General features: G+C 42.7%; 1 protein-coding gene across 2 annotated transcripts in view; it reads right to left on the reverse strand.

The window, feature by feature from the left end:
- Positions 1-22,794, reverse strand: part of LOC122802461 (E3 ubiquitin ligase TRAF3IP2-like) — a 1,503,042-nt gene that overhangs the window by 90,514 nt on the left and 1,389,734 nt on the right. For both annotated transcript variants that reach the window (XM_044072084.1, XM_044072083.1), the window contains exon 9: positions 20,720-20,794. In XM_044072084.1, the coding sequence (XP_043928019.1) occupies positions 20,720-20,794 (75 nt within the window). The remainder of the gene's footprint in view (positions 1-20,719; positions 20,795-22,794) is intronic.

Consider the following 22,794-nt stretch of genomic DNA (forward strand, 5'->3'; position numbering starts at 1 on the left):
TGGGGGTTTGGGTGGGGAGGTAAGCTTTCATGATGTCTGTAGGAATCCTACACCCCATGAAGACAATGTCTTTAGTAGGTTCCAGTTGGGATTTTGGAAAAGTGATCTGAAATCCCAGGGACTGTAGGAGAGTAATGGCAACTTGTAAGTGTTGCAGGAGGGCCTGTTTGCAGTCTGCCTGAATGAGCAGGTTGTCCAGGTAAGGGAAAATCTGGATGCCCTTTGTCCTGCAGAAGGCAATAACTGGAGCCAAACATTTGGTGAAGACTCTGGGCGCAGTGGAAAGCCCAAAGGGCAAGGCAGAGAAATGAAAGTGAGAGAAGCCCAGACAGAACCTCAGGTATTTCCTGAAACTGGGGCCTTATAGGGATATGAAGATAGGTGTCCTTGATATCTAAGGTGGCCATGAACCCTTGGGGGAGTAGGAGCGGAAAGAAAGTTGATAAAGTCAGCATCCTGAAGGTTGGTACCTGAAGGAAGCGGTTGAGTAAGGGGAGGTCCAGAATCGGCCTCCAGGGACCATCTTTTCTTGGAACCAAGAATATCCTGGAGTAGAACCCTCTTCCTTTTGCAGACAGTGAAACTGACTGAATGGTGCCTTGAGCCATAAGGTTGTCTAGCACTAGCTGCAATAGGGGGGGGGGTTCTTTTGGTAGCTGTGGAATACCCCCTTCTCTTTGGAGGCATGAGCCAGGTCATAAATTACCCATTTTCTATTACAGAAAGGACCCATTTGTCTAAAGTGGTAAGTCTCCACACTTGGAGATAGTGAAAGAGAAGCACAGAGAGAGGGATACATGGAGAAGGTGGGGGCTCTAAGCTTGGCAGTTCAGACACTACCTGTGCTGTCTTGAAAGGGCAGCCTCTGGCTAGTAATTGATGCGGCTCTGGAAGGAGTGGGTTGCTTCCTGCAGGTTTTCCTAGGCCAAATAGAAGCAGCAGGGCGAGTGTGTTTCCTAATAAATTGTGTTTTTGCTGGGTAATTCCTCTGGAATTTTGGAATGGGAGAAACCAGCAGGTGTTTTAAATCCTGCATCTCTTTCCCTTTTTGTTGTAATGACTTGAATAAGTCAGCCACTTTTGTTCCAAACAGGGCTGTATTTTCCAAAGGAGCATCAACCATCTTGGCTCTAAAGTCATCTAGTAGAGGTTGGAGACGTAGCCAGGAATACTTCCTCAAGGCAGATGCTGATGCTGCTGACCTGGCTGAGGCCTCAGCAGCAGCATAACTGCACTTGATAGAGTGGATGGTAACCTGAGAGGTAAGGGCAACTAGGGAAGACAGTAAAAGCTTTGGGAGCAAAATCAGGGGAGTCAGACAATTCCTTTGAGATCTTCTCCAAAAGGAATAAAGCATATTTAGCCATGTCTGTCTGGTAATTAATAGCTCTGAAAGCCAGAACAGCAGAAAAAGAAGTTATGTCTTACCATAACGTTCCATTTGTGTTGGCGAGCTTCACCAATCCTTGACAGTGGGTTCAGTTCCGAACCTCGGAACCATCTCTAAACTCTCAAGCCAGGCTCTACCCACATAATGCTCTTCACAGAGATTACCTCAGATCGAGTTTGCCAAGGAGTGGCAGTCAGACCTGAAAGGTCATGAATAGATGATAGTTACATTAATTGAGACCAAATATGAGTCCTTAAAGGGAAGCTAGCTAAGGGCTAAATTCCATCTACTAAGAGTCTCAGGATGGGGGACGGAGGGTGGCGATGTCAAGGATTGGTGAAGATTGACAACACAGATGAAACGTTATGGTAAGACATAACTTCTTTAACTGATGATGTCAATCTTCACTCAATCCTTCACAGTTGGACAGAGTCCCCAGCTACTTTAGCCTCGGGAGGTCTCATGAAAAATATTCCTAAGCACCATAGAGCCAAAGGATGCTCGTCCTCTTGAGACCTGATCCAATTTGTAATGAGCGATAAAGGTATAATGAGAAGACCAAGTGGCTGCTGCACAAATGTCTAAAATACCTCTAGCATGAAAGACTGCTGAAGTAGCTACTGCTCTTGTAGAATGGGCTTGAATTGTTTTTGGGAGCTGGAGTCCTTTAGAATGATAAATGAATGTGATGCAGTCTCTAAGCCACTTGGCCAAGGTAACCTTAGAAACTGGGCTGCCTAGATGGAGAGAAGAAAACATCACAAAAAGTTGGTTTGATTTTCTAAATACTTTATTCCTGTGAAGATAAAAATGTAGTTGTCTGTGCACATCAAGTAAATGGAGAGCATATTCTCCCTTGTTTGAAAAATTTGGGAAAGACTGGTAGCTGTAGATTCTGATTAATATTAGTCTCGGATACAAACTTGGGCAGAAAGGAAGGGTTCGAAGTGCAACTCTAACCTTATGAAAAATAAAGTATGGAGGTTCACACAGTAGGGCCTGAAGTTCTGAGACTCTTCTGGCAGAAGTAATAGCCACCAAAAATAAGGTTTTTCAAGACAGATATTTTAAATCAGAAGTTGCTGATGGTTAAAAGGGGTTCCTAGTCAGGGCCTGAAGAGCCATAGTTAAATCCCAAGGGGGAAGAGGTTCTTTAAATGGAGATCTTAGCATTAGGAGACCTTTTAGGAATGCTTTACACAGTTTGTGTGACAACAGAGGGGCACCCTCCAGTCCTATACAGAAGTATTAAACTGCAGCTAGGTGCACTTTAATCGTTGAAGCAGAGGAACCCAACTGGTAAAGTGAAGCCAGAAAATCTAACACTTTGTGGATAGGACTGGAATAAGGATCTATCCCATTATCCAGAGCCCATCTAGCAAAATTTTCTCATTTACTTTGCTATAATCTCCTTGTCCTTGTAGACAATTTGTGATGAGCAATAATAATATGTCGGAAAGAGAAGGTTGCCTGGCAATGACGGGAATTGGAGAAGTCATGCAGTGAGCTTGAGGTTTTGGAGATTTGGATGTACCATGCCCACCGGGTGAGACAGTAGGCCTGGAACTGGGTCCAGAATCCATAGTTTCCGAATTACATGAGGCCATAGGAAGGGAAACCAAACTTGTCGAGGCCAGAAGGGGGGCAATGAGAATTACTGAATTTTCCATCCTTTTGGCTTTCTTCAGGAAGTGTGAAATGCGAGGAATTAGGGAAAAGGCATTAAGCAGATTGGGAGGCCAATCGTGGAGAACAGCGTCTCTGGGTGACTCCCCCTGCGGGGGGGATAAGGCAAAGTAACTTCTGCACTTGTTTAGAGGAAAGACAAAAGGATTGCAACAAGGTTGGCCTCAGTGGTGAAAAATGTTGTTCACCACTGTTGGATTGAGAGACCACTCGACGCAAGAGAATAGTTCTGCTCAAATTGTCCGCTATCACGTTGGAAGTTCCCCGGAATGTGCATTGCTGTGAGAAAGCGGTTGGAAGAAATTGCCCACTGCCAAACTCTGACTGCTTCTCAAGAACAGGTAAGATTTGCTTCCCCCTTGTTTGCTTATGTACCAGACTACTGACATGTTGTCTGTCTGAACTGTTACTGTTCCTAGAGAGAGGAAATCTTGAAATGCTTGCAACGCTAACAGCACTGCCCTCATCTCTAGTACACTAATGTGCAAGTTGGCCTCCAACTGGGACCACGTGCCTTGGACTCTCCTTCCCAGATAATGCCCCCACCCTGTCTGGAAAGCATCCATGGTCCCTGTGGCTTGGGGCTGGGTAAGAATGAAAGGACAACCCATGAGTACCTGGCTGGAGTGTAGCCACCACAACAGGTCATATTTGCAATGACTGGTAATCAAAATTGGCTGGTGTATGAGAGACCATTGGGATGCTAGTAGCCATTGCAATATCCACATGTAATACCTTGCCAAAGAAACTCGAGTGATTGCTGCTGCCATGGAGCTTAATGTTTGAATTTTGCTGGGAACCGTGTTGTTGCATAGTAATTGACCAACCTGGGATCTTATATGTTGTAGCCTTTCTGGAGGGAGAGATGGCATTCCCTAGACAGTGTCCAAGTCAGCTCCAATGAAATTCAGTTGTTGAGTGTGTTGAACTGTGGACCTTTCGAAGTTGATAGTTATTCCTAGAGATGTACAGAGATGTATGGTGTAATCTTTTGCCCGCTCTAACTGACGCCTGGTGATAGTGGTGAGGAGCCAGTTGCTGATATATGGAAATACTCGAAACCTTTGCAGTCTTAGATGAGCTGCTACCACTGCCATGCATTTGGTAAATACCCTGGGGTCTGTGGCGAGTCCCAAGGGCACTGCTCTGAATTGGAAATCACTGACTCCCAGCCGGAAGCACAAAAACCTCCTGGAGCTCTTTTCCATTTTTATGTGGTAATAATCATCTTGGAGATCAATAGAGCACACTTTTTCCAGGAATAGAAGTATCGACTGTACCATGACCATATAGAGTTTGGTTTGTTAACTACCTTGTTGAATTGGCTGAGCTCCAAGGTGGGTCTCCAGTCCCGTTTTCTTGAGCACTAAAGAATCTTGAGTAAAATCTGGATCCTTTCTGGTCTGGTGGGACTTTATGGATGACTCTTTTGCTTAGCAGTTTTTGAATTTCTAAAACTGCTGCTTCCCTGAGACTGGGTAGTACATCTGGGAGTTTTTTCTGGGGTTTTGAAGGTTGTGATAGAGGAATGTGGTAACCTCTGGACATAATTCTCTGCACCCATTTGTCTGTTAACATTTGCCAGGCAGACTGGGCCAGAGAAAGCTGTCCCTGACTGCCTCCAAAGGTGGGCAATCGGGCACCCATTCAGGGGTGCTTGTAGGAAGGTCCAGAGAAGGTCTTTCTGGATCCCTGGTTTTGCAGTCCATTTCTGCCTCTAGGGCGGCATCTTCCATTGCTTACTCCTCTGCACCAGAAATCCTTGCTTCGTGAATCCTAGAAAGGTCCTTTGGATTTTTTAAATCATAGTCTCCCACTCCTCTGGTTTGTAGATTATGGTCTCTGAGGAGTGGAGAAATGTATGCCAATGGCAGAAAGGGTCTTATTGTCAACATCTGGCTAGGGTATATTTTACCTTGGGCCCAAACAGGGAAGATCTGTCAAATAAAGTGTTGATGAATGATGCTTTAAATGGCTCCACAAAGTCGCACAAACGCATCCAGGAATGCCTTCTAGTGGCTATGCCTGAACCTGCTGCCCTAGTCGTCCCTTCAGCTGCATGCGCAGTGAGCCTCATTGACGAGTTAGAAATTGCAAGCTGAAAAGCAACTTTATCTCGTACACCTTCAGCCACTGCCCCTTCAAGGGTATCTGAAAGCTCCTTGTTCAGATCCCTCTGTGGTCTTGTAAAGTGCGCCATATAATTCAAGGACCTTAGAGCAAAGGTCAATGAAGCATAAACGCGCTTCCCAAATCTATCTAAAGTCCTAGACTCCTTGTTAGGAGGATGGATAGTAGGACTTTCCTTGGCAAGTTCCCTTCTGGTGGCTGCCACTACCACCATGGCATCAACTGGAATTACTTTGGCCAAACACGGTTCTTCCTTAGGGGTTGATAATACTCGATCAGGTCTCTTATGGATTGGCTCTATGGCGTCGGGCATCTTTCATGCCTGCTGAGTGATCAGGTTAATGAGCTCGTCAGCAGGCGGAGAGATCCAAGAAGTAAAGGGTTCGGAAGATCCAAGAAGTAGAGAGTTGGGCATGAAAAGCCTCCAGGTATATGGATTCCTCCAAGGAAGGTTGGAAGAAAGACCAGCCACCCCTCTGTTTTAGAAGTTCTAGGATGTCCCCAAAGGAAACATCATCGGGGGGGGGTGACCTGGGGGGAACCTTCCCCTTCATCAAAATCAGTATCTTCAACGGAAGACTCTTCCGGAGAGTCTAAGTGCTTCCTCTTGCACTTTCTTTTTGCAAAGACGTCCTCGGAGGCATGATTCAGGCAAGTATCCAAAGAGGAAACTACTAGGGTAGGTGTTACCTGAGACTTTTACACCCTCTGTCCTGGGGATAAGACTGATGGTAGCTCAGGTCAAGGAGATGCAGAAATCTGTCCCGACAGGGATGGCAAGGACTGTGAGTCTCCAATAGACCATGCCTTCTCCATAAACCGGAAGGCTGGCCCTCCCTGTAGAGGGATGAGAGCCCGGAATTGAAATAAACTCTTTCAGAACTGGGGTCACAACCTGCACTGAGGAGGCAGCTCCCGGAACAGAAGCCTGGGTCGACGCTACAAAGGCAGAGGCACCGAGAGACATGGATGGTTCCAAAGGAACCGAAAAGGTACCATGCATCTCGGACCCTACCAAAGAGTCTCAACCCCAGGAGGTCTCCAGGACAGACAGCTCAGAGGTACTCAAGGCAGCTCTTGGAACCAGAGACGAAGATGCTACTGCAACAGAGACAGTTGGAGCTGGGTGAGTCGGGCTCCAAAGGCTCAACAAGAGTTGGAGGAGGAGGGTATGGGGGTGTTATAAGAGGAACGCTCCCAGTGGCAGAGTGGCTTGGAACCGAGGACAATCCCCTCGCCACCAGCAGCTGATCCACCAGTCTCATGATGTCTGCCTCTGATAGACTCTTAGTAGATCAAACAGATGCAGTGGAAGATGATTCAGGGGGTCTCACTTACACAAAAGGAGTGTCTTTAAATGGGTCCAGAGACGGGGAATATGACATTCTTAGGAGCGGAGGCAGCCATAACTGCTTCGGTACTGATGTATCAGTAGGTGCCGAAGAAAAAGCTGTCAACTCCGAAGCCAATTCAGAAGCAGTTCCAATCAGATTCTCTGGTGCCGATGAACTCTTTGGTACACAGGAAATTGTTGGTATTTTCCTTGATGGTTCTGAGGATCTTGGCACTGAGGAAGGCCTTTTCTTTGAAGCAGGTGAAGAAGATTAGAAGTGCTAGCTTTGGTCCTGGACTCAGAAATGGCCTTGTGAAATCCGAACTTAAGGAGTCCTTTCAAAATTAGTTTCTTCTTCTTTTTTGTTTTTTTTTATTTAGAAAATACCAACGATGGTATGTGAGAATACTGTAAAATGGTAAAGAGAGAGAGGAAAAAGTACCAATGATGGTACTGGACAGTCTACCAACAGTAGAAGAACAAGAGGGAAACAATTAGTTGCGATAAGAAACAGAAGAACGGGTAGAAACAAAGAGTTATAATAAGAAGTAAGTGTATAATTTAGATAATACTCACAAAAAAAAAATATGCCAAGGCTCAAGCGAAGGAATGGAATTGTCTGGTCTGCGAAGTGGCAAATGAGATCTGGGGTAATCTCTGAGGAGCATTATGGGTAGAGCCTGGCTTGACAATTTGGAGAGCTCGAGCTGAAGTAAATTGCCATCTTGGTTCTGAGGTTCGGAACAGAACTCACTGTTGAGCAATGAGTGAAGACTGACAAAATCAGATGTATATATTTTCTTACCCAGATGTTCCATGGTTTTACTGTCTTTGTCAGCAGGGAGGAGGGTGGTAGAAGGCAATAGTTTTGAAGCCTTATCAGTGGAAACGGAAATAGTGGCAGGGTCTGCAGCAGGACACTTAACTAGAAACTTAGCAGTCTCAGGGACTTTATAAAACCTGTCAGGTCTGCATGGGGCAGGGTGCTGTGAGTTTGGGTTCAGGGATACTGATGAGAAGCCATACAGAAAAGTGTGCAAAATAGGCGAACAGCAGTAGGTGTTGGGGAATCCATCTGAATGAGGTCATAGTACCTTTTTTGTACCTCTGTCATTTCAGATGATTCCCACATAAAGTGTTCCTTCATTTTAGAAATAGTTTCCCCAAAAGTTAAATCCTCTGCTGGGGAGTCAGGGTCAACAAATTCTTCCTCTGGGGAGCCATATCCCAGTGGAGAAAACAGCTGGGAGGTATATGAAAGGGATTCCTCAGAAGAAGAATCAGAGAATTCCTCCTCTTCCCTCTGGGAGGGACCCGATTGTCCGAGTCCTAGAGCTCAGTATAGGAGGAGGGATAGTTGACGTCCCTGGAGTGGTAGGCCGCAAGGCCATAAAGGCATTAAAGAGGCTTTGGTTGAAGGCATGCCAGTACGGGGTACTCTCAGGAGCAGGAGACCAATGCTTTCTTTTTTTCTTCCTTTTGAGAGATGGCCTAGCAGGAGTCTGAATGCAGGAAGGCCTAGTATCAGGCAACTGTAAGGTAACGGAGGGATCCGACAGTCCTACCGAAATCGCAAATTCTCACTGGCGCCTGAAACCAATTTTGGAAAAGCCTCTGTGGATGTGCCCTCCATGCAGGATTATGCAGCTTCCATGTAGGTACCCGCTGTATCCAAAGCGATGGAGCCAGAGTCTTCAACCAGGCCAATGTCGGCCACAGGCTGAGTCAGATGAATGACAGGCAGTGGTAGTAGTAGACCTCGCGGTCTTGGCCTTCATTATTGGCAGTTCAGCAGGCAAGTCGACGGAACCCTCAAAAAGCCCAAAGCTAACGGTTTCAGATATTGGTTTTCTAGGTATAGGCTGAGTGCGTGGAGATGGCTGTGAAGAATTTTGGGCGCAAAACACCTGGCAGATGGTGCAGGCCTTGTAGTCGTGCGACCTACCTAAAGAAAACAGATACTGACTGTGGGTGTCCTTGTGAGGTATCTGACGGCCGGACTTACACTTGCCCTTTCTGGATGACATGAACAAGCATTAGAAACAGAAAAAAATGACTGAAAAGGTTTCCCAATGGGGCACTTATCTGATTTCTCTAGAGAAAGCATGCCAGAAAGGCATGAACACCTGACGTTCGACTGGCGGCTTAGAAATTCTGGGGACCAATGCATGCTGACATCACTTTTATGGCCCATCCTCTGCTAGCCACATCAGATGTCCCATGCACCATACAGTGACTGAAATATTTTGTATACTGGCCGGACGTTCGGGTAGCAAGAGGAGAAAATCCACATGTACAGAATACTGTAAAATGTGAATAGAAGGAGATCCACCTTTGATCACATGCAGGCTTCAAAGATTTGGAAGCAAGCAACCCAATGCTCTGAAATGTGATACTGTGCAATCCGGGTTACAGTACTTTGCATGGGCAGGGCCTCACCCCAAACTTCTGTTATTTTGGAGTCTCGGTCAAGCTTGTACTGATACAAAGGTACTAATGTTTGTTAAAATGTAAAGACAAATGTAAATTTTGAAATTTTGCAATATAATATAAAAATATAATATAAAAAGAAGTTATGTACTCACCATAACGTTCCATGTTTGTTGTCCATCTCGCCATTCATTCTTACTTGGATGGGTTAGGAGCCAATCCCCAGCTCTGACTCGGCCAAATACACAGTTAGAAGTCTAAAACTTGGCTCGTGGCAGGTAGGTATCCCATGATGCAGTGGTGCAACTCTCCAGATCTTTTTGCTGCTAACTTACTAATGAGTAATATATATATATATATATATATATATATATATATATATATATATATATATATATACACATATATATGTATATATACACATATATATATATATATACATACATATATATATATACACATATACATTTATATATCTGTATGTACGTATATATATATATATATATATATATATATATATATATATATATATATATATATATATATATATAAATATATATATGTATAAAGACCCCATATCAAGGAGAAACAAACTGAGTCAAAGAGCTCATGTAAAGAGGAAAGATCACTACCAGGTCCTCTAGGAGTCCTTGGATGAGGGAAGGAGGGACGGGTCGTAAGAATGAATGGCGAGATGGACAACAAACATGGAACGTTATGGTGAGTACATAACTTCTTTATGTTATGTTGTCCTATCCCGCCATCATTCTTACTTGGATGGGACAGCGTCCCTAGCATTTTTCCCCGGGAGGCTCAGGAGAGTACACGTTTGAGCACAGTGGAACCAAAATAGGCCTTGTCCCTGGAGGCCAAATCCATTTTGTAATGAGTGATAAACGTATGAAGATTGGCCCACATAGCTGCAGCACAAATACTTTCCAGTTGATGGAGTCTACACTCTGCCTTGTTGCTATGACTGGAGAAGAACACCACGAGCTCAATGGATTGATTGATATTGCACTGAGAGCAAACCTTGGGTACAAAGAATGGACTAGTTCGTAATGATACCCAGGCCTTGTGAAAGATCAGATATGGAGGTCTGATAGACAATGCTGCAACTCTGAGACTCTTCTGGCAGATGTTATGGCTACTAGAAAAGTGGTCTTCCAGGAAAGAAATTTGAGGTGACAAGACGAAGACTCAAACGGTGGCAATGTAAGTTGAGATAGTACAAAATTTAAATCCCAAGGAGGAAGGGGTTCCTTAAAAGGAGATCTCAATAAGGAAGACCCTTTAAAAATGCTTTACACAACCGGTGTGACATTAAATTAGGAGAATGGTCACCAATGTGGAAGTTTGGAATTGCAGCCAGCTGGACTCTAATAGTTGCTGCAGCCGAACCTTGCTGGAAGAGCTCTGCCAGGAACTCTATAATGGATTGAATAGGCACAGAAAAAGGGTCAAATGTTTCTATTTTGTGCCCAGTGAGAAAATCTTTTTCACTTGCTAGTATACTGTCTTCTAGTAGAAACTTTATGAGAGGACATCAGTATGTGTTTGACTGCTGGAGTGAGGTTGTGAAGCCTGACTAAATTGGGAAGTGAAGCAGCCATGCTGTCAAGTTGAGGATGTGGAGAGAAGGATGAAGTGCGCCTGACATATGTGTCAGCAGGTCTGGAACTGGGTCCAGAGTCCACAGCTTCTCCTGAAGATGAGGCCAGAGAAAGGGGAAACAAATCTGTCGAGGCCAATATGGGGGAATGAGAATCATCCTGCTTCCCAAGGATTTTGCTTTCTGGGTGACTTTGGGTATGAGGGGAAAAGGGGGAAGAAGCCCCGAGGGCCAATCGTGAACAAGTGCGTCTCTCGGTGTCTCCTCCGGAGGGGGAATTAGGGCAAAGCAGCAATCTGGTTCAGAGACCACTCATGAGGCAATAAAATCGACCTGCTGACCTTGTCGGCTATCACATTGGATTTCCTTGAGAGATGTGCATTGCTACTAGAAAGCGTTGGGAAGAAATTGTCCACTGCCAAACTCTCAAAGCCTCGCAACAAAGTGGGTATGATTTGGTTCCTCTTTGTTTGTATATGTACCAAACCACCAACATATTGTCTGACTGTATAGCAATCATCCCCAGTGGAAGAAAGTTGTAGAGTGCTTGCAATGCCAGAAGCACTGCTCTCATCTCTAGAACACTGATATGCAAGTGGGCCTCATGTTCCTGTCATATAACTTGGACCGTCCTTCCCAAATAATGTCCCCCCCACCCTATCAGGGAAGCGTCTGTGGTCACTATAGGAACAGGTTGTCATGGAATAAAGGGTCTCCTGATAGTCGCATGGTTGGACTGGATCCACCACTGTAGGTCCTTTTTGCATGACTCCGTTATTCATCAGGTGGGACACTGGAAGTTCTTGAAGCGGCCATTGGGAGAACAGGAGCCACTGAAGGATTCTCATGTGCATCCTGGCAAGAGGAACTAGTGTTATGGTTGAAGCCATTGTCCCTAGGAGTTTCAGAAACACTTTTGCCCTTACCTTGTCCTTAGGAAGAAAGTGGAGTATTTGTTGCCTGTTGGCTGAAATTCTGTCAGCTGGAAGACGTGCAATCATGGAAACAGTGTCTAGGTTTGTGCCTATGAAGGTAATATGTTGACAGGGCAAAAAGGCAGATTTTTGTAAGTTGACTGTTATGCCTAACTGAACACAGATTTACAAAGTCGCATCCCTGGCTTGCTGGAGTAGATGCTTGGTGGTGGCAGTTAGGAGCCAGTCGTATAGATACGGAAGCACTTGGAATCCCAGATGTCTCAAGTGAGCCGTGACTACTGCCATGCATTTGGTGAACACTCTGGGGGCTGTAGTGAGACCAAAGGGCAGAGCTTGGAACGGATAGTGACTGTCTCCCAGCCGGAAGCTTAAGTGACTCCTCGACGCTCTGTCCATTTTTATGTTGTAGTATGCATCTTGAAGGTCTATTGAGCACATCCAATCGTCTTTCCCTAAGAAAGAAAGTAATGATTGTAGTGTCACCATTCGGAACTTTGTCTTTTTGACAGTTTCGTTTAACTTGCTGAGATCCAATATGGGTCTCCAGTCCCCTGTTCTTTTTGGCACCAAAGAGAATCTTGAGTAAGTTCCAAATTCTGTCTGGTTTGCGGGGACTTCTTGGATGACTCTTTTGTCCAGCAACTTTTGGATTTCTATAGTTGCTTGCTCCCTTAGATTGGGTGTAACATCCGGGATTGTTCTGATTTGTGGGACAGAGTAGCAAAAGGGAATGGAATATCCTCTGGATATTATGCGTTGTACCCACTTGTCTCTTGTGATACTTTCCCAGGCTTCTGGGTACAAAGACAAACGTCCCCTAACTGCCTCCAGAGTAGAGCAGGTGGGCTTCCTTTCAGGAGTGCTGACTGGAACATCCGCGAAAGGAATCACAGTCCCCCTGGTTTTGCGGACCCCCTCTGCCTCTACGGCATCTACCACTGTTACCTCCCCCCTCTGCCCATGGAGAAGGATTCACCTCGTGCATATTGGAAAGCTCCCTGGGATCTTTTGAAACACAGTTTTCCACTCTTCTGACCCTTAGGGTAAGGTCTTGAAGGTACAGAAAAACGTACTCCAATGGCAGAGAGTTTTCCCTTCCTGCTTGCATCTGGGGAATGTGTCTTTTACTTTGGGTCAAAAAAGTGAGGAGCCATCAAAGGCGGCGTTAGTAAAGGTAGACATAAAGGGTTCCATAAAATTGCACAACCGCATCCAGCAGTGTCTCCTTAAGGAAACTTCTGAACCCGCTGCCCTGCTCGCTCCATCTGCTGCATAAGATATCAGTCTCATGGAGAAGTTTACGACAGAATTTAAGGTGGACAGCTGGGAGGAGACTTTCTCATTCACCCCCACAGCTAATGAACCTTGTAGAGTATCTCCTAGCTCTTTCAGGAGATCTCACCATAGCCTTGTAAAATGAGTAAGGTAGTTCAGCAATCGGAGTGTAAAAGTCGCTGACAAAAAGACATGCTTCCCATATCTGTCCATCGTTCGAGAATCTTTGTTCGGAGGGTGAACAGATGAGGATGTCTCAGAAAGTTCCTTCTTGGTGGCTACTGCCACCACCATAGCATCTACAGGTACACCCTTTGTGAGAAAATCCTTTCCAGTAAGGGCTGACAAAAACTTGTTTGGCCTCCGAGGGACTGGTTCCATAGTGTCAGGTGACTCCCATGCCTTTCGTCTGACCAAGTCCATTAGTTCATCAAAAGTAAGAGACACCCAAGGAGGCTGAAGGTTGAGATCCAAAGGCCTACAGGTAAACCGACTCCTCATCAGAAGAGGTGATGGTTTTCCAGCCGCCTCTCTGCTTTAGGATCTTCAGGATATCTGCAAATGAGATATCATCAGAAGACAACCATGGGGACCCTTCTGACTCCTCGAGGTCAGTATCCGAGGTGACAGACATCAGGGGAGTCTATATGGTTCCTCTTGCAAGTCCTCTTCTGAGGGGGCTTCTCAGAAGGGTATTTTGGAGAGGCTTCGGAAGAGAGGGGTTCGCCCAATGGGGATTCCTGAGGCTCTGGATCTCTGCTGTCCTGTGGATGGGGTGGTGCCGTGACAGCAGCTGGTGCCTTTTGGGGACGAATGCCAGTATCCCTATGTAGAGCTGTACAGGGGACAGCACACTCCTCATCAGCTCGAAAGCAGATCCCATCGGTTCTGAGGATATCCCCAGCTCCAAGGAGATGGAGGACACCCCTGACCCCAGAAAGACTGGCTCCGAGGTCGATGTAGGAGTCGAGCTCACCCGAGCTGACACACCAAGGGGTAGACTCGGAACCGAGGAAGTTCGAGCCAGAGTGTCCCACTCGGGGCCGGCTGGAAAACCCTGGCTCCCAGTCACTCCAGACAACGCCGAGAGAGTCGGAGCAGATGTTGGTTCCGTAATCCCCGAGGGGGGTCCTGGAACCGACGGTTCTACAGTAAGTGGTACCAGGCAGTCCTGCTCAGAAGATCCAGTTTGGCTCAGGGTAGACAATATACACAAAAGACATGTCCATCAGTAATTTACATTTTCTGCATACTTTTCTGAAATTTTTTAAAACCCGAAGGCTTATGCTCTTTCTTCCTAGAGTCTTTAGACATGATGGAAGAAAGAAGTTCCCAAAAGCATTACAAAGGCAACTAAATCAGAACACTGCTAGATATAGATATATCAACACACACTCTAATGTAATAAACACTGCATATCTAAGTATAAGAAATATTAGAAAACTAATCAGCTAAGACAAAAGGCGAGCACTAGGACCTATAACTTAAATGGACTAAGATACCAAGGAAAGAACACACACACTAACAATAATCCTACCAGCCCTCCAACTAAAACAGACAATTAGCTCTCTAATTTAAATGAGCTAAATGACCAACTAACTAACTGCTAGAGTAGACTAAACACACCACTACAATAATAAACTAAGGGATACAAGAAGGCCTGCGAAAAAAACGATGGCTAAACAACAACACACAACAGCAGAAAGGAGATAAGGTAAGCTACACGCTAATCTATCTAATCACACAAAAACACTATTAATATAAGAATCTTACAAATTTAAGCTAGTAAAGTGAAAAATACAAAAACTCAGCCACGGCCAATAAGAGCACATCCAACCTCGTAAAGCGGCAAACGAGATCTGGAGAGTTGCACCACTGCATCATGGGATACCTACCTGCCAAGAGCCAAGTTTGGAGACTTCCAGCTGTGTATTCGGCAAAGTCAGAGCCAAGGATCGGCTCCAAACTCATCCAAGTAAGAATGATGGCGAGATACGACAACATAACATTATATATTACACTGCTACTAATATTTTTAAAAATACTGGTTACTATAATAGAAAAATTTTTTTTTCTAAATAATAGTGCTGTTTGCACGCTGTAACATCATTTACTATTGACAAGATATCCATTTGCTTGGCATATGCTTTATCTTAATTTCTCAGAAAAGGATCACATTTCTAAGAAGAGGCTGACCGAGATGTAAAGTTTCACTGTTACTGGGTGCAAATGAGTTAGTTTTATCCATGGACTCCACCTTCTGCTCTACTTTGTTAAGAACAGAGTCAGAAGATTAAGACAACTGAAACACTTTCAGAGGAGCACTTAAAAGGCTAGCTTTAACAACTTCTGGAAAAGTATGATTTTTAACTAACAGAATCTTATCTGCACCATCCCATAATCAGAATTTAATTTTTATTTACAATTTGGTTATCAAGGTAGATCACAGAATGAGCAACTGCAGGCTCAGTCTGGCTTATAACCAAAACACAAAATCAGATACCCAGAATGATGTATCTACAGTATAAGAAATTAACTTTGCTGGGTAAGTAAAATATCTCAGACAGCTGAAAAGGTGTAAAGATTCTGCCTTTCATTGCCAAATTAACAATTGGGTGTTAAATCTTAAATATGACACAGCAGGTACCGGCAGTCAGATGCATGAAAGGCCTTAGCCCAGTTTTTCCATGGCTTTATCCTACATATTAAGTGGAAAAAGAGTAACATATTTCAGTTTTAAAAGCATACATCTTTTGTTGAATCTGCAATAGGTGGGGTAACAATTATCTAAATAAAAGATGCCAAAATACTCCAAGATAACCTCACCTTTAATGTAAACAAATGTAGCATCATGATAGTTGACAAAAAGGAAAAATGATTTCAAACTAAATTATCGTATCACAAAAAAATTGTACCCTCTAACAATCTTAGGACAACAACAGATAACTTGTACTACATCCTGTTTGCATCTACCAATGTCAGACAAGCACAGTCTGTAGCCCATTTAATTTTAAATTGGCAAGTCTACTCACTACAGGAAGATGACTGTATTACTCTGTATCTCACTGACTTGACCCATTGGGAATGCACTGCTGCATTTTGTAGCCCTCGAACAAGTCTGACAAAAGAACATGAAAGGGTAAAAATTCCTTATCAGGAACAACTCAGCGCTATAAAACCTGAACTATACTGAAAAGCATCAGGAACACGCATTATATATTTAGTTTACTATAGGTTATTTAGTTGTGACTTTTGCCTGTTCTATGTCCAATTGGTTTTGTTTAGTCTCTGCCTGGAAACCACCATTAGGGAGGCCAAGATCACATTGAAGATCCTAACACTAAAAATACATGCCAATAATAGAAAGAATGTAACGTATTACACAATATCTTCCAACATTATGAAATAAGCTTTCCCTGGTAATGAGAAGCAGTCATTTCTTCATTTAATGTAATGTTTACTACCAATGGCTGAATGCACATACTCACACTCACAGACACACACACAAATCTTTCTTCTCTGATGACTGTGAGAAAGCTAGAAAGCTAAGTGGTTTCTTGATGATAAGCTTCCCAAGATAAGGGAGTCAAATCAGCCCTTTCCTCAGATTTGACCACGGAGCATGACCATTTGAGTTGGGTGATCCACACTTACGTTGGGCTGAGTTTGATTATGTGGATTGTCAAAATCAAATTAAAATGTTTAATTTTGCTGTGCTGGTTGAATGATACTTAAGTTGCTAGCACTAAGTGCAACTCTAATCTACCCAACCTTTAAATGCTCTCTACAAGAATACTTTACAAAATCATGGACCTAACTCCAGTGCCAATCCTAGCTGAACTTACTCACTATATTTCACTCACCCCCTTCAAACTAAGTCACACCTCATAACCATCCCCCTAATCCACTGCTTTCTTTTGTTTTCTCCACTGCCTTACCTTATCCACTTCATCTCCGCAGACCTTTCCTCTATCTCTTACTCTTTCCTCCCTACTCACCTAAGCTACCTGAAGCCACCCTACCCTGCACTGTTCTTATAAACTCCTTTTTTCCATCCTTCTTCCTTCTTTAACCACCATCTCTCATACAAAGCTATCACTCAGCTTCCCCTCACTGTCTCTAATCATGTAATGTCTAATATCTCTTTTTAAATATCTTATTAGAATTGTAGCAGGTCACATTTATTACAAAATAATCTATGTAACAAATATGACTAATGAGTTTTTCCTCACACATTTTCTCCAACTCATGTTATTGTTTATTCAATGCACTCTAAAACATATGCTCTATGTTTTTCTCATTACAACACTTTTTCACTCCTATGTTTTGAAGAGTAATATGATGCTTTGCAATTTAAAACATCTTTAACTGATTTTTGAAAGATTGTGATTGTGGAGCATTTCTGCCCGGGTCTCCGCTGAAAATCGTCACTTTCTGTACAGTCAAACTTTTCAAGTAAACAAATATAAAATAAATAATTTAAACGTTTCACAGAAAATGACTAGGTTTATGCATTTAAACTTTTAAATAAAATGTACACACATGCTGTGTGTATATGTACTAAAAACAGTGTGGCGGTTTTCTCTTGAAAGGAATGTAAACTGTGATTTTTTTGTATACAGCCTGAGCTCTATATAAAACTGTAATTTAATATTTTTGTATTGGAAATGAGCATACAGCTATGTCTTTTTAATGTGTTTAACACTGTCGTGAAAATGTATTGTTAACCATAAGTTCCTATTACGTTATCGAACGCTCAGAACTTCAAAACGGCGGCATTTCGAAGATTGCATTGTGGGATCGCAGTCCAGTGAAGATTGGGATCTTTGCCCTTTCCTCACTGTAGTGCGATCTTCGAGTTGGAATATACATTTAGCGAGGGTGTGGGGGGGATGCAGCCCCCCCACAATAAAAGCTTCGATATGCAGACGTTTTGACATTTTGAGCGTTCAATTACATTATCTTTTGATAATGTAATATGAACCCATTAACCACTACTTAAACTACAATGATTATTGTGCTTACTCCTTTAACATGGAAAACACCTGTTCCCATGGAAGATCGTTCTCAGCTGCAAGCTCAGGGTATTGAAGAGAAGCAGGGAAAGAAAGTAAGACAAGACAAGAAGTCAAAAAGAGAAGTGTGACTCCAAAGAAATGAAAGGGTTACTGAGAAAAGACCACAGTATCAACTCTGGAGAAAACCAGTCAGGGATCACTTAAAAAGAGTTGTGTCCTTATGAGCTTTGTATCCGACTTGAGAGCAAAGACTTTTTTTCTTTTTCAGATTTTAATTGAGAACCAAGGTACCATGAATGATATTCTTCAAAAATGACCTCACAAAGCCTTTACTTGTGCCATAGAAAGCCTAATAGTGAATGGGATAGAATCTCAAGGAACTAAACTGCTTACAGACTATCAGACGTCTACATTCAAAAATTGTCACTACATTTTATTTACTGGGTGAAGTCAGCCCAGGTTACTGCTTTTTTCATTAATGTAGCTGTTTTGAGAAAATACAAAGGTGTCATTTGTTTTTACATTATACAACAGTGGAAGCAGTGGACATTAACTTTAGCATTACAAATCTTGGCCAAGGATTCAAAATTAAGGGAAATTAGCCCTAAAGATGCAGAGGATAAAGATAAACTCAGCCTTAAAATTAAAAAAGGAACTGAAAAACACACTCATTCTTACTATGTCCAAAGGCTTGGACTCATTGCTAGGTAGCAAAAATATAACTACTGTGGTCTACACAACCTATACTGGAACAAACAGATCACACAGGAATCTGCCTGGTTAAATTTATAGTGTGCTAAGAGAAGATCCACCTTCTTAAGAGCAAATTAAAGCTAACTCTGAATGCTTCCAAGTCATATAAATGGCACTCTAGAGAAGATTTCGAAAGGAGGGATCACCCAAGTTTTTCCATGCTTCCTCACTGAATGGTTCAGTCATTTTTGGGAAAAAAGTAAATGGGTATCAGGCCAGTCTACTCAAGACCACATAAGCCACAGTCTCTCTCAAAAGGACAGTCATCAGGAAGGAAGCTGCAGGGAGTGGAGGTCTCAATCGCCACTGTCCTTCTCAGATAGTACAACCTTAGCATCCTTAGAATTCCCATCACAGGAAGAAATCAAGAAGGTGGAAATGCACACTCCCACCTCTAGATCTATAAAAGGTGTGTTGGGTCAATCTCAATTCCTTCAGTCAGGCACCACTTATTTTGGAAGACTGTTGGTAATGCATTCTAGAAACAGGTCCAGGATGCAACAAGCCAGCACAGTTTCATGCACTGGTGTCAGACCATGACTCCCAAGAAGCACTAACCTTCATCCTGTGTGAATGCATACAGGAATCGTATATCAAATGGCTCACAGACATGTCTAACATTTGGTATATTCCAGGAAGGCTACTTAATGTAGAAGGACTTGTGGAAACCTCATTTCACATAGGCAATTATTTTCTCACATGCAGAGGGAGAAAAGAGGAAATTACAATACTAAGCTACAGTCCACTGAACATTTCATGGGACATTCAGATACTCATTCCTTTGTATTTTCCAGTGGTCAAGCTCCAGGCATTCCAGCATAGAAAAGTTAATACTGACACCCTGGTACATACTTTCCAAGGTGGTAAGCGGAGGTGTACTCTTCCTTGCTCTTCTCACCATTAGCCAGTGCTGACCATGAACTCTATCAGTAATCAAGGGCAAGTGGGCAGTATGTGAAGTATGTCTCAGGGATGGACCTCATCACATGAGTCTTTTGTTAATCTAATACCTGGCAGCTGGATTCCTTATCTGCCAGCTACCAGACCACGGATGAGATGCCTTCAGATATCAGTTGTTAAACAGATGGATTTTCTGACTACTGGTGTCACATGGTGGTTTAAAGTAAGGAATGGGACTACTGACCAAGAAGCCAAGATCTCCTGACTCGTATTAATCTGGAGAGGGGTACTGGCTATGTTATAGGTCCCACCTGCCTGCCTGTCCTTACACTGCCACACTGCAAGGCCACTATATTCCCTTTGAAATGATGCAGATCTTATGCTCCTTATGTGTTCTTCTGCAGGAAGCTAAATTACAGACTGGCACTTATGACCGTTCTTCATGTTGAGTACCTCCAAACAACCATCAGGCAAGTGATTTCCTTTTTAATTTAGTAAACTGTCCATATAAGGATATGCTATGTAGCTTTAATTTTAATGTTTTTAAGAGAAACATGTTTCATGACACCCTACAATTCTATGCAACTCTGGGGGAAAGGGGGGGGGGGGAGTACAAAGAAAGGGATCTCAAGCAGTCTCAAAACAAAGTTACAAAGGTGTGCTTAAATGAGTTTTACACAGAACTCCAGAGCACACCTTGCATGATCTTCACTTCATAAGGCCATAAAATATACAGGCATAAGGGGAATCACACAGGTACAATACCTGAAGTGATGTCAAAGTCCTACAAAATGAAAGGTACTACCTTTTCTACACACTCTTATAAACACTTACAAATACTGCCTGCAAGGTAAACCATGATAAGGCAATAATGATCCTTATATCAGATGTTTTTTAAATATGGGGGATTGCTGGCCAGTACCCTACTCCCCATGGCCAACATTTGTCTAAGAACTTGTTCGCACCACAGAAATACAACAGAAAAATCAACCAAAAAATCCTTAAGACAACATGCAGAAAATACTCTCAGTAAAATATACCCCAGGGTGCTGTGAATTTGGATTTGCTTATTATGTCAAAGGGAAAGAAACTCTCCAGGACAGGGTGGTGATTAACGTATCTATTTCATGATGTGCTCTAATGTTCAGGAGATTTAATTTCCGTCTTGGATTCAGAATTTTGTTATTCAGTCTTCTGCAAGACAAACTCCAACCACGTACATACAAGCATACTGTAAAAGAAAAAAAATCTTACATCCTTGGCTCCAGGAAACAAAACTGGAACAAAACGGAAGTTTTTACTTCCATTCTGAAGAAATTCATTTTGAAGCTGAAAGAAAAACAAAGAAACAGATAAGAATCTGCAATGATTCTGTGTTACAACCATTTTGCTCTGAAAGGAATACTACAAGCACTCTACACTTTCAAAACCCTGGTTACATTTTTTTCTGTTATGCATATCAGGTAGCAATGTATTTATATTATAAATCCATTCTGCTTAGAAACAAACAGAGAACTAAATGCAACATAATTATTGACATTTCCATCTCAGTAAAACTCCAGGTAAAAACAACACCCTCTAGCCAATTCAACATGCATTCATTTTGACAAAATGTGCTCCACAATGAGGAATATGATCAAGTCTCTAATCATATCTAGCTTGCATGCTTGAGAAGTGGATGACAGTAAATTTGTCTCAAGAAATGAGTGGAGCAAAGTTCAAAAGGTGAATCCTGACATCCACTTGGAGATCACTCAACTAGATGGCAGTGATCAGGGAAATTGGATTATAATGCTTTGTGGTATATTGAACTTTTGTTGCCCTACTGTACTACAAGTTACACAGAGAAAAAAAGTATAAGAACAGAAGTGTTAGGTATCACTGAAAATCTGTAAGATGTTCAGCACTGCTACACAGAATAAAGCTAGAAGCAGTGTACCTCTGACAAGCATCAGCTTTATTTATTTGTTTTACATTTGTTGACTGAGAGTAGTCTGACTGAGCTGCAAATAGCCCTTTTTCAGAGGGGAGAAAAGCTCCGCAGAAAGGTACAAACACAAAAAAGCAATTACAGAGATAATTACAATATTTGTTGGTATTAACAACCTTGTACAAGTTACAAATATTTATAGGTAATCATTTGTAATGCAGGTAATGTAAGAAATTATTATACTTGTAGTAAATAGACTGTTAGTTCAATATAAACAGTTAATTACTAGAGCTGATTGAGGGGAGGTTTGTAGGAGATAAGCTAAGGGGACAGGAAAAGCTGAGCAGACTGAAAGCCAAAGTAAGGGACAGTGGTCAACTAAGGGGCAGATTATGTGGGTAAGGACAGTTTATGGGGGATGTGTGCAGAGGCAGCAGAGTGTTTTTAAGTATTCCTTTGCAGCTGATTTGAATTTTTTGGGTTGAGTTATTTCTCCGATTTGTTGTGGAAGCTTGTTCCAGGCAATGGTAGGATGATAGCTATAAAGGTTACTACCCATTTTAGTCCTAGGTTTGTAGATAAATAGTAAGTCTTGTTCAGAGCTGTGCAGAGATCGAGTGGAGGAATAGTGAGATATATAGGAGGATAGGCTAGGGCAGTAGAAAGGTTGATATAATACAAAAAGTATAACCTGGAAGTGAGAGAGAAGCAGCAGATTGGGTAGTTCCAGCCAGTTTAAGTGAGACACATTGATGAGTTCTCGAAGTATCTTGGGCAGAGAATCTAGCTATCTTGTTATAAGTTGAGTTAAGTTTTGCTAGGAGTGTGGTATTGAGGTTTTTGAGTATTTGAGAGACACAGAGAAGACTGGGTAATAGATAGGTATGAGATGGGGTTACTTCAGATTTGTTGGTGAAAAACTTTCTATTTCTAAAAAGGAGGTCTAATTTTTGATGGGTCTTCCTGATGCAGTTATTAATGTGCAAGTCAAATTTAAACTGATCAACTACTGTGACACGTAAGTGTTTGGTACTGGTTTTAGCTTCTACTGGAGTTTTGACAGACATTACAGCAAAAGTAGATTTGAGATGGGTAAAGAGAAGAAGTTTTTTTTTACGGTTTAGGATAACTTGGTTGGTGGTAAGCCAGGATTCTACTGATGTGAAAGCAGTGCAAGTCTCAGAGATGAGATCAGAGGGAGAGTCAAGAGATAGTAATTACTGTGGAGTCATCTGCATATTGTACAACAGAACGACTGGGGGCAAGAAGTATAGAGTAGATTTGTAAAACTATTAAATAGCAGTGGACCAAGGATGGAGCCCTTGGGGTACACCCATTGTTATAGGGAGAGAAGGGGATAGTGCAGACAGCCACTTCACTGATTGTGATTGGTCAGTGA

The sequence above is a fragment of the Protopterus annectens genome, chromosome 5.part0 (genome assembly GCF_019279795.1).
Source record: "Protopterus annectens isolate FY-2018-M chromosome 5.part0, PAN1.0, whole genome shotgun sequence".
NCBI lineage: Eukaryota > Metazoa > Chordata > Ceratodontiformes > Protopteridae > Protopterus > Protopterus annectens.